The sequence below is a fragment of the Cariama cristata genome, unplaced genomic scaffold (genome assembly GCF_000690535.1).
Source record: "Cariama cristata isolate BGI_N322 unplaced genomic scaffold, ASM69053v1 scaffold15317, whole genome shotgun sequence".
Lineage (NCBI taxonomy): Eukaryota > Metazoa > Chordata > Aves > Cariamiformes > Cariamidae > Cariama > Cariama cristata.
Window position 1 is genome coordinate 1372 of NW_009626194.1, and position 11266 is coordinate 12637.

General features: G+C 49.5%; 1 protein-coding gene across 1 annotated transcript in view; it reads left to right on the top strand.

Annotated features, from left to right (window-relative positions):
• Window positions 1–8016: 8016 nt before the first annotated feature.
• The window catches only part of LOC104164570 (tetraspanin-15-like), a gene marked incomplete at its 5' end in the record, with an annotated part of 23119 nt that continues 19869 nt past the window's right edge, over window positions 8017–11266 (top strand). Inside the window, 2 exons of the mRNA XM_009703932.1 lie at window positions 8017–8091; window positions 10628–10723. Of these exons, the coding sequence (XP_009702234.1) occupies window positions 8017–8091; window positions 10628–10723 (171 nt within the window). The remainder of the gene's footprint in view (window positions 8092–10627; window positions 10724–11266) is intronic.

Here is an 11266-nt window from a genome sequence, read left to right on the forward strand (position 1 = left end):
CAGCAATGGACTCTGCTGCCTGGTTTTTCCCATCAGTGAGATGCAGCTTCTGGAGAAGCGGTTGCAGGTTTTGGTTGCCAGAGATGCAGGTTTTGGAGGCCACGTGCATCCCACCTCCACCAAAGCGCGGCGCGTTACAAACCAGGGCAGCATCGGTCGCCGGGACGGCAGCCCCTGGGGGCTCCGGCTGGGTGCTCTGATGGAGATCGCACACCGAGCGCGGCGGAAAACTCGATAAAACAACGGCTCCTTCTGGTTTCAGGTTTGCGTGAGAAATGAAGCTGCTTTTCTGTGTTTGAACTGATATGGGCTTATAACCGCTGCTGCGAGGGAGCTCACCAGGTGTTTTTCCACTTGCTTTTGTCTGCTGGCGGGGAAATTTTAGGTTAAATAGAGGATGCTTTGTTCAAAGCACCACTGCAGGACCCCATTTCTCTTTATGGTTCCTGGGGTACAGGGCCTGCTGCCCCGGGGTCTTGGCTCCCTGTAGTCGCAACAAAGAGTTTTCTCTGGATGTTCCAATATCGCCAGATTTCAGCCGTGCTGCTTTAACTCTCCAAAACCCAAATTCCTGATGATTAGCACACAAGTAGAGCCTGCTGGAAAAAAGCAGTTGAAGGAACCCCTTCCTGCAGAGGTTTGCTCGGGGATCTGCGTGTATTTCTTTTTTCTTCCTAAGCCTGCTGATTATATAGCGTGCTCTGATTACAGGCTCTCAAAACAAAACCACTATTTTCTTGATTTTTCTTCTGCTTAGCCGCCCAGAGGGGTGGAGAAGTGAGGAGGGTCTGGCATTTGCGCAGCAGCGAGCGTTCGGGATTGCCGGGGAAGCTGAAATCAGCCTGGAGCCAGGAGCAAAGGCTTCCAGCGAAAGGCAGAGGGTCCCAGGGACCGGAGCCGATGCCAAGGGGCTTTGGAGGAGACAGCGCCGATGCCTCCCGTGGGCAGCCTCTCGTGCTCCCCATTTGTGTAACGAGCATTCGCAGCCGCCTCCTGGGTGGGACGGACCTGCAAACCCTCTGACACCCAAATCCCCCCAAAACAGAGCGAGAAAAAGCCTTGCAGGGACTCGCCAGCACTTTTTACCCAACTCTCTGCGTCTAACTTGTTCTCCTTTTAAACCTGTGGTTTTCAACCCTTTTAATTATTATTATTGCCTTGGCTTGAGAGAAAGTAGGAAACACCAGGGTGGCAGAAGGAGCTTTGTGCAAGAAATTGTGGCCGATCTCCTCCGTTAAGGGTTGCTCACCTCTTGGCTGGGGCTTTTTAATCGCTGCAACGGGCTTTAAACGAGGATTTGCTTGGCCCAGGTTTGGCTCTGAGGGAGAGGAGGGGGCTGGAGCCCTGGGGGAATTAATGATCCTTTTGCCACGCTAATTATTGGCACTTTCATGCTGAATTTCTTGCGGTGTCCCCATTCACTGTCTTTCTAGGAGCAGTTTGGGAAGGTTTTGTCAGCAGCAAAAAGCAAACCTTATTCTTCCTGAGCCTCACGCGTTGAACATCGCCAACGAACTCCCAGCACGTTGCATTTCTTGCCTTGGTGCTCACCCCTTTCTTTTTTAATTTCATCACTAAATTGGCCACTGCAGTAATAACGGCTGTCCACGCAGTGAATTAGTGGGGCTTCACAGCTTCTGGAAAGCCCAGTAAAGGGCCGACGTTACAAAGTCCTTCCGCAAATCCTCCAAGCGTGGATTATTTATGGGCATCTCTGGAGGTACTTACCTTCTCAGGATGAATTTTCAATAAATAAAAGTTATATCTCATAAAGCCGATGCTACCCATTGCACGATGAAAGGATGCTGTTGAGCACCTGAATAAGACTGAGGAGAGGTTTTTGCAGACTCTGAGAGGATATTAATAGCATCCAAGTGGTTTAATCTGCATTAGGAGTTTCCAGTGAATTGCCTGGTGCTCGTTAAAGGATTGAGCCGATTGTGCCGTTGAAATAATTTTCCTGGCGGGGGGGAAAGCAACAGGTACAGAGATCCTTGGAAAGAGGTGAAATTAGATTCCTTGGCCCTCAAACTGTGAAAGAAATTAGATTTGAAAGGAGCCATTGCTCATGGAACTGGATGGAGGGGGGGGTCTAAGAGGCGGCATCCACCCCTGTTCATAAACCCCTCCTTTTCTTTGGGTTTTTGGGAACACGAGCGTGTTCTAGCGACGGCATCCATCCTGGTCTTGAGATGGGAGTGGAGGGTAGCAGGGCTATGGCCAAGGAAGGGTTAACAGCAGCCGAAAATGGACCCAGTTGCAGGCTATGAAAGCCCAAAGGGGAAAACAAGGGGGGTCCTGGCAGGTCTGGGGGGCAGATTTAGTCTTCAAAGGGGCAGAGCAGGCATCTGTGGGGCTCGGTGGCGGTAGGACTGATGCCTAGGGTGTGGAGGATGGACCACGCTGCGTGCCTGGGACGCTTGGGGAGTCCCAGTTGATTATTTGTGAGGCTATCGGCTCTTTTGGGATTAAAACCAGGCTTCTGGGTTATTTAGCTTCGGAAGCGTCAAGGAAAGGTGTGTTTTGACTCGAGGCTTGACAAAGGTGTGCCGGACATCCAGGTGTAGGGGTAACGAGCCCCAGCCTGGGTGGAGGGGCAGGAGGGCCAAGTTGCATGGCCCTAAATAAATAACGTGAGTGCATGGATAGATTGGTGTCCCGGGAGAGCGGGGTACTGCCGTACTGCTGAAACAGAAGATGCTCTGCAAAGTCTCTTCATCTGGGCTTTGTTGTCCTCGTTTTATCTGTGTAGGAGACATTCCTGACAGATTTTGTTTGTTGAGTTTTTTTATTTTTCTTCAAAGTAACTAAGAGAGCTGTTTCTATGTGGGAATAAACAATTATTTGGGTTTTTAGAGGAAGGGCTGCGTGCAACTGTCTCTCAGGAAAAAAGCAAACCCTTAGAAAGGGCCACTCTGCATGGGAGCAAGCTCTAACGTGTCATTAGGAAGAAACGGTTCTTTAAAAGCGTTACTGAAAGTTTCAATTTGAGGGCAAAGGCAGCTGGATTCGTGTTTCTGTGCTCACGTGAAACGAGGATGACTCCGTGGCTGGTCTGGAGGGTGGCAGAGGAGGCGGCAGGCACTTGTGAAGGGGATGATTTAGCGGCCTCCCAGGTAGCGAAAGATTTCTTGACGCACACCTCTGCATCGGGTGCGTTGCACGTGGCCGCATGTTGGATCTGTTCCCATTTATCAAGAGGGAACGATGAGTTCCCTCTCCAGATGCCCGAAAATATGGGGACTGCCATCCTGGAAACTCCTGTGCGTGCAGAACCGGGGGCATTTCTGCTTCATAGGAAGAGAAATTAAACTGCACAGGTTTCTTTTCATCCCGGGGATGGGAAGTCCAGATTTTCCATCCTTTGATGACCTGTTGGCACTTTTATATTAGTAGGTCCGAACCCTTTTCTTGCATTGGCTTCCGTGGGGCTGACTTAGCTGCTTCTCCAACAAAGGAGCTATAGAAATGGATAAAAATCAAATGCTGGGAGGGTTGTTTGCATGCACGCAGACCGCACCTGTTCCCTCAGGGGTTTAGTGGTGACTCTAGAGCCTGGAACAAGGATAAAATTATCTCCACCCTTCGCAAAGGGGTTCAAACCCCTCTATTGCACCTCCGTTCGCTTCTATAGGGTCTCGTTATATGGGTCTTGTAGAGTCCTTTAAGTATGACCGGTAACTTTTTGTAAAAAATCTCCTTGATTTCTTAAATTAGGCGGCTGTTTATGATCTGCCTGTACCGTTTTAATGTTGAGTTCATCAAGAGGGCAGAAGGATTCAAGAGCAGCATCTTCAGCCTCAGCTTTCCCAGCGTCCTGCTGCAGAGCACCCAGGAATCTCTTTACAGGTTTCTTTCTTTCCTTTTTGGCTGGTATCATGGGCTCTCTAGAAATTGTCGTCCTTGTTACCGCTCTTACTATCTTGTCCTTTCCTGTGACTGAGCTGAAGTAGGAAATGGATCATCAAGAAGAAAATAGTTTCCCTAATCAGCCCCTGGGTACTGCATGGGGAACTCCTGGCGCTGGTTAGAAAATAAGGATTTTTGGAGATTTTCCTTTTTTTTTTCTCTTTAACTTTTTTCCCCTGTGGTTGCGGTGGCCGGTCGCTCTCCCTGGCCATGCTGTGAGATCACATCTGCGTTTCACAGACGGAGGTTGCTCACATTAAATAAACATCACAGTTTTCTCTGGTGCTTTCATGTTGCTCCAGGAGCTCTTCCATCCTACGGCTGCGTCTCCTCCTTTCCCTGCCTCATCCCTCTCCCATCCAAAATCCAGCTGGAGTTGGGTTTGGCATGTCTGAGCCTCCCATGGCCATCAGTGTCTTGAGTGCATCTGAGCTCAGGAGTGATGCTCAGCCTCTCTCCATGGCTCAAGTCTCCTTCCCTGGGCTGGCTCCCAAATAAATCCCTGTGTGGTTTATTCATCCCTCAGCCTCGGTGCCTCCAACCCACCACTGACCCCTGTTCCTTCTTTCTACCTGGTTGAGGACACGTTCGAGCTGGAAATTGGAGGCGGCCGCACGCTGCTCGCGGTCTGGAAACGAAGCAGCGGCAGGTTTGCACCCTCTGTCAGCCAGACCCAGGGCTGGAAGCGTTTGCTCTGGACCAACTCAGAATTTCAGGGGGGTTTTAAGCTTCTGGGAGATGAAACTTGATGGCAAGACATCCTCTCTGGCATACGGAGGTGGCAGAAAAGCAGGCGCCCAGAGGGCATATGGGAAGGGACCGCTCCAGACAACCTATATATCGTGTACGTAAAATGACCCTAAGGAAGGGGGCAATTCCCCAAATTGGCAGGAGACCTCTCTCCAAACCCGCGGCAGAACGCGGTGCCAGGGCGCTTGCCTGCTGCGCTCGCTTGGGCTTGGGGGGAGACGAACGATGAACGAAACGGGGCTGGAGGCTTGTTAGAGGAGGGCAGGAGCAGCTTGGAGCTCTGCTGATCGCAGGAATGGGGGTGATTTATCTTTTTGCCAAGGTATTTGAGGGAATTAAGCAGTATAATTTACTGTGAACTTTTGGAGTGATGAGCTCTTTAACAGGAGCTGGCTGCGAGGAGTGTTAATTTAATGAGAATTGAGCAACTTTTCCCCCGATCGATTTTCATCTTGAGCAAGATGAACGTTTTATTGGGGAGCTTCTCTCGGTGAAAGCTGGGCTTTGCTTTGTGCTTTGTGATGGAGGAGCTCCTCGGGCACCTTCCCGGTCCCCCCTCCGCAGCATTTCGGGGACGCGAGCGGTGAAGCCCGGCCGGAGGCTCACGCCATGGAGACACGGCCGCTGACTTGCGTGCCACCACTTCCATGCAAAGAGTGAATTTTTGCAAAAATTGGGGGAAAACCCAGCTCCTTGGTGTACTGCTTTGTGATTATTTTTTGGTTTTTGCTTGCTTTGTGATTTTGAACTTGCTGCAAACTTAGGGCAGCTCACGGCAGGATTAAATGCTGTTTAATGTGGGGCATTGCCCTTTATTTCGCTGCTGGAGTCTTTTTAAGGAACAAAATGCTGATTTATTTGGTCTGGCAGACAGCAAGGGCTGCAATGCACAGTTACAAGAGACCATCATGGATGTTGCCAGCAGTTTCGCCCCTAAAAGTCTATATAGTTACCGGTGGTTGCTGGAATCCTTGTGAATGCAAAAAAAGTGCCACTTTCTGCCCTGTCCGTGCGGCCGGGGAGCGTTTGCATCCTCCGTGCGGCCGTTACTGGGGGAAGGAGAGCTGGTTTTCACTGGGGCTGGGCGGTTTTCAAGGCTTGTGCTGGAGACCTGGGTTTGTGGTTGCTTTTCTTGCAAATCCTCTATAAATTACAAGGGAGATTGTGGGCTTTCTGAAGGCGAGGTTACTGTTGCGGGGTGTCCAGGAGGAGCTGGGCATCCCCTATGTGACTTCCCAGATTTGCAGTTTCCCTCTTGGAAGGAATTGGAATCAGCATCTGCCCTGTCTGTCTTCCCAGTTAATGCTGGCACTTTCCCCCCATTTATAAAGACCATGAGCTAAGCTCTTTTTTGGGCTTGCTCTCTTGGAAACGGTGGGGTTTGCTACCTGCAAACCTCATCTGATGGAGCATTTGAAAGCCACCTTCCGTCATCATTTTTCTAATAGCCGGGTAGACCTGGCATCCCATGGACTTCTGTACAACATGCCTCCATTTGCTTATAAATGAGATATCAAACCTGGGTATTAAATATTGGCCTTGATTTCAATATGCACAGAGCAGGCAGAGTTGTATTGCATAAGCCTCGCCTTTTATATCCCAACTTGACAAGCTGTACGGCAGAACTTGAGACCGAAAGAAGGAAATAGTGTGGGGGACAAAAGAAAGAGGTGTGTGGTGTGCGATGGCCAAAGCACCAGAAAGAGCAAAAAACCGTCTGGCAACCGGCACGAGGGGTCTCTTGGGCTAAAATTCTTGATTTATGGGAAGAGCTGCAGGGTTGGTGCTTTCAGAGGTTTGGTGAGAAGAAAGGCTCTGCGTGGCGCATCCTGCTGATTTTTAGGCGTTTCTTGGTGCGGTGGGCTGACAGCGAGCACGGCGGTCGTCCCCACTTGGACTTTGAAGCCATGTTTTTTTATCTCTGCTCACAGTGGGATTGGTAAGAGTTTGTACTTTTTCCTGGTTAAACAGAGGACAAAGCACTTCCCCCCCCCCCCCCCCCCTCGGTTTTTTCACACACAAAAAAAAACCCCCCCTTGGGTTTTAACTAAGATTGAAAACCAAAAATATTTCCAAAATTGAATTTCTCTTTCTTGCTGCAGCATTGCAAGATCTAGGCGTGCCCAGCTTGGTAAAACCGTGAACTGCACCACCTTGTCTTTCCTCTCGAAGCAACCTCTTTTTATAGCAGTTTAGATGCGTGCAGCGTTTTGCATATCTCGTCTCTGCCTACGAGATAACAGGTGCCTGGTTAATTGTATTCCTTAATTATGGGATTCCTTGCCTAATTATACCAGGCCCATTATGAGCTGATTTAGCTGGTGATCAAAGAGGTGCTGCTCCTCCCGTGGGGCCACGCTAGCTGGCTCTTAGCAAATAAGTATGGTGCAAAACTCATCGGTGGGTGGTTAATTAAAAACCTCAGTGGTTTGAGGCGCAAAGTGGGGTTTTGCTCCAACGGTGCTTTGGTTTTGCTGAGCTTGGGAAATAATTTCTGGGCACGTGGGGCCCTGCCCTAGCTGCCTTTGTAAACAGGCTATTCTGGTAAACCAGTGGCCCAAGTGAATATCGTGGTAATAAATTACCTCTTCCCCCCCTTTTATTAACTAGCTTTTGGATTTTTAGCTAGTTACCATGGTAACTTTCCACCTTCCTTCTTCTGGCGAGTCTCCAAAGTCGCTGATGGAGGTAGCCTTGGGAAGAGAAGTGTGAGCTGAGCAGAGCTTTGCTCTCCATCCTCTGCGAAGTCGGATGCGATGCCCAATGGGACCTCTCAGTTTAGGGACCAAAGCATTAGGGGGCTGATGGGTGTGGGCTGCGAGAACATTAGACCTTCTAGATTAAGTCGTTTGCTCCGTCAGGAGATTGATCTCCAGCCTAAATTTGTTGCCACAATCAGTTCTGGCAGAGGCACACGTTATTGCCCGTACTCTGGGGGATGGATGATCCTCCATTGGATGCCCAGCCTGGAAACATCAGTGTTTGACCGAGTGCCAGCATCCCATCGCAGAGGGGTGCTGCACACCTATAGCTCCCCAGCGATTTTAACGTTTACTCCCACTGCATCCATTTTACCTGTTTCCCGTGCAGAATGTGGACATTCAAATTGCATCTGGTTTCTTTTTTCAATCCTTCCTTGCTTCCTTCCTTCCTGCCGCACTTTCTACAAGGGAGCAAACTGCTTTCCCTCTTAGGACTGAGATCTTCGGAAGAGATTTGCGGCTCCCTGAGGAGCTCGTAATGAAATGATCTGATTTCCAAGTGTTTCAAAGCAGCTCTCGGTTTCCAGGTCTCCCTTGTTGCGATTAACCACTGACAGACTTGGAGCAGGGCTAATCCTTCCCTTTCTCTTTTCAGTTCTTCTGGGTCCTTCTGGTGATCTTCCTCACGGAGCTACTGCTGATTTTCATCGAAATCATCTTTGAAAACAAGGTGGGTGCAATCAGGAGGCCTTTGGATGCTTCATGGCAACAAACTGCAGTCCTGCGTGTCATCCAGGAGGAAAATCCTCACGTATCTGTTAGCATCTGCCCTGAAAATGGGAGGTTTCCATTGCTCTTGCCCTTCTGGGGCTGCCCATCGTGCTCCAGAGCTGCGGTGGATCCCCAGCACTACCCAGAGCCCCCGCCGCAGCTGCAGCTCCCTGTGCACAGCCAAAAACCTGCGGGTTGGTTTTTTTTTTCTTTCTGGAGGGCTCATTAAGCTCCTCGCCTCAATTACGTTAACTGCTGCCTTGCATTTGCAAGGACAGGTTTGAGTTATAGCCGAGCCGGCGAGATGGTAAGTGCTTCCTACGGATGTCCTTTCTGGCTGCCCACCTTCTGCTGGAGAAACCCTGCCATTTTCAATTTAATCTTACCCTTGCCATCGATCAAACGATGAAATAGCTAATCTCGGTCTCGGCTGGCTCGGTGAGTGCACAGGGCAGGAGAACAGCATCTGAAATCCCTGCTCACGGGCTCTGAGAGCCGATTCCCCTGTGCACAGACAGCCTGATGCTTTCAAACCCCTCCAGGCTGGGGTTGGGAGTTACGTGCTTGGGGAGCCCCGACACGAAGGGAGCCAATGGGGGAGGATGTTGCCCTTTGGGTGCTGCAGCCGACTCCCCCCAGCACCTTCCCAGAGCTCTTCAGAGCCCTCTGATCCCTGAAAAATACCGTACACCGGTGGAGACACGTGCCTCTCTGAGGAAAACATTGTTGCTTGAGTCTTTCCCGTCCAAAAATCAGTATGTGCTGCCACATAGAAGCTGTATTTTTGTGAAATTCGGCATCAAGTCCTCTGCTTTGCTCCGCCTTTGAGCATCAGTGATGGTGCTCAGCACCATCCTGCACCGCAGGGATGCAAGGGGGAAACGCCGGTACCATCAGGAGAGGGGACTGCAACCTTGTGATTAAACTGGATTGAGTAGAAGCCATTAGCGCCTAAATTGTCCCTTAATTTAAATTTAACAGGCAATATGAAAACCTAATTAAAAATCAAACAATGAGGGAGAGAGAAAAGAGAGATCCAACAAGCGATGAATCCGCTTGGCCTAAAATTGTTCGGAGGCAAAAAAATCTGCATTTGGAACAATGGTTGTTTATTAAACTTCTTAAAAACATATTTAATTGGATTTTGTATTAAATAAGCGGGGATGAGGAATGAATTTAGTGGCCTCGAAGCTACTGAACATTGATATGCAAATGGGTTTTTGGAGATTATCTGAGATAACGGACTTGGCGTCCTTGAAGGGAAGGGAGTGGAGAGGTCTCATAACCAGAACTGAATGATTTAACCCTGCGACATTTATCTCCCACCTGATAATCAAGATTTAATTACAGAGGCTTCCCTCCAGGCTGGCATCTTCTCAAGGAGCAGTAGGGTTGTGGGGTGAGCCTGTCTGGGGGAAAACAAGCAGAAAACAGTAAAACCCGGGCGTTGCCCGTTGTGTTGGTCTTAGCGGTGGGCAAAGCAGGAATTAACGTTTTAATAAACTTCCACATGAGCAATTTCTTAAAGGTTTTTTCAACTCCCCGTGCCTGATCCCTTGCTGTCGGCAGGCTTTGTTTGCCACTCTGATGTGCCTTCATTTCTCTTTTTTCCACATTCTTCTCCCCGTTCCCGGTTTGCCCAACCTCTAATTTTCATGTCAGAGTGAATTATGAAAAACAACGTTTTCTTTCCCCCCCCTTTCCCCTGCTTCTAACTCAGAAAAAAGTTCCTTTTTGCTTCATTAATGTTTCTGCTTGGTGGTTTGTCAGGAGCCAAATGGCAAACCTGCGCCAGGCGCTGCATAGGACATTTTGAGCCTCCGCTCCCAGCTCGCTAATAAGCTTCCCAGGCATCTGTAAAATACATTTTCGATTCAATTAGAGTTTAATGTGAAGTGCCTGATGTGTCAAAGCGTCCTCGGCTGAAGGAGCAGCAGGGAGAGCCCCAGCCTGGCTGCACCGTTCCCTTTCAGGGCATGATTGAATTACTGAATGATTTGCTGGGATTGGGAACGACTGAGGGCCCCGATGAGGTCTCTGCTCCTGCACGGGGCTCGTCCCACGGATAATCCACCGTGCAGCCTGCGGTGTTGGCTGTCACAGCCCATTTCACCTCCTCCGGCCCCTCCTAATGCAGCAGAAACCCCCCTACCAGTGGCTACAATCCTGTTAGGCAGTGGGACTGGAGAGCTTGAGGGAGCTTTCAAAGAAGTTCTCTTAATAATTACATTTAATAGGAAAAATCGGGTGGGTAAAGGTGTGTGGATCTGTTCGCTTGTGCAGGAAGCCAAGAGGTGCTGCGGGAGGCTGCTGACCCTGAGACCTCAAAAATGATGATTTTTGTCCCAAGGAATAGGCTTGTGCCAGCATGTGGGTTAAATTTGTATTCTGGTAACAGCTCGCAATGCTTGCTATGAAAACATTTTCATGTTTTGCAATATTTTCCCACTGCCTTTTCCACGTGAGATGTGGTTTTGTTTTTTCTCTGTCGCCAGATGAACGCAGTTTTCCACTCCAACATCCAAGAGGGCATCAGACACTACTATGATGACCTTGACTTCAAGAACATCTTGGATTTTGTACAAGAAAAGGTTTGGTTTTGGAGGAGGGGTGGCATCGAGGAGGTCTGGTGGTGAACTTTTTCAAGGAGTGGTTAACTCCGTGCCTCCCTGAAGCAGGAGCATTAGTTTTCTCTGTGTTTTTAGAGTTTATTCCCATCCCTAGGGCGCCTTACTTGATCTGTCTTGAACATCTTGGTCTTTCTTGGTTTGCACTGCTCTTTTTGCACAGTTTTGCTTTGTGGCTGGTCTCCCAGCCTCCAAGCTCACCCCGCAGCGGGGTTTGGTGAGTTGTTCTGCCACTGGTGTGCCCTGCAAAGAGCATCTTCTGCTCCACACCACGGTGTGGACTATACCGGGATATTTCTATTTCCCAGTCTTGATGGGAAACCAGTGCCTAACGCCAGAAAGCTTTTCGATAGCTACCCTAACCTGCGTAGAGAGATGGAGGAATAAAATAACACGTGGTAAAGCTGCTTCGGGGCTGCGACGACCCTTAGACAGGCCACCTTAGGTAAGTCTTTTTACTTGAGGTGTCATCGGTAGCTGGGCAAGCCCCTGTTTCAGGCAGGAAAA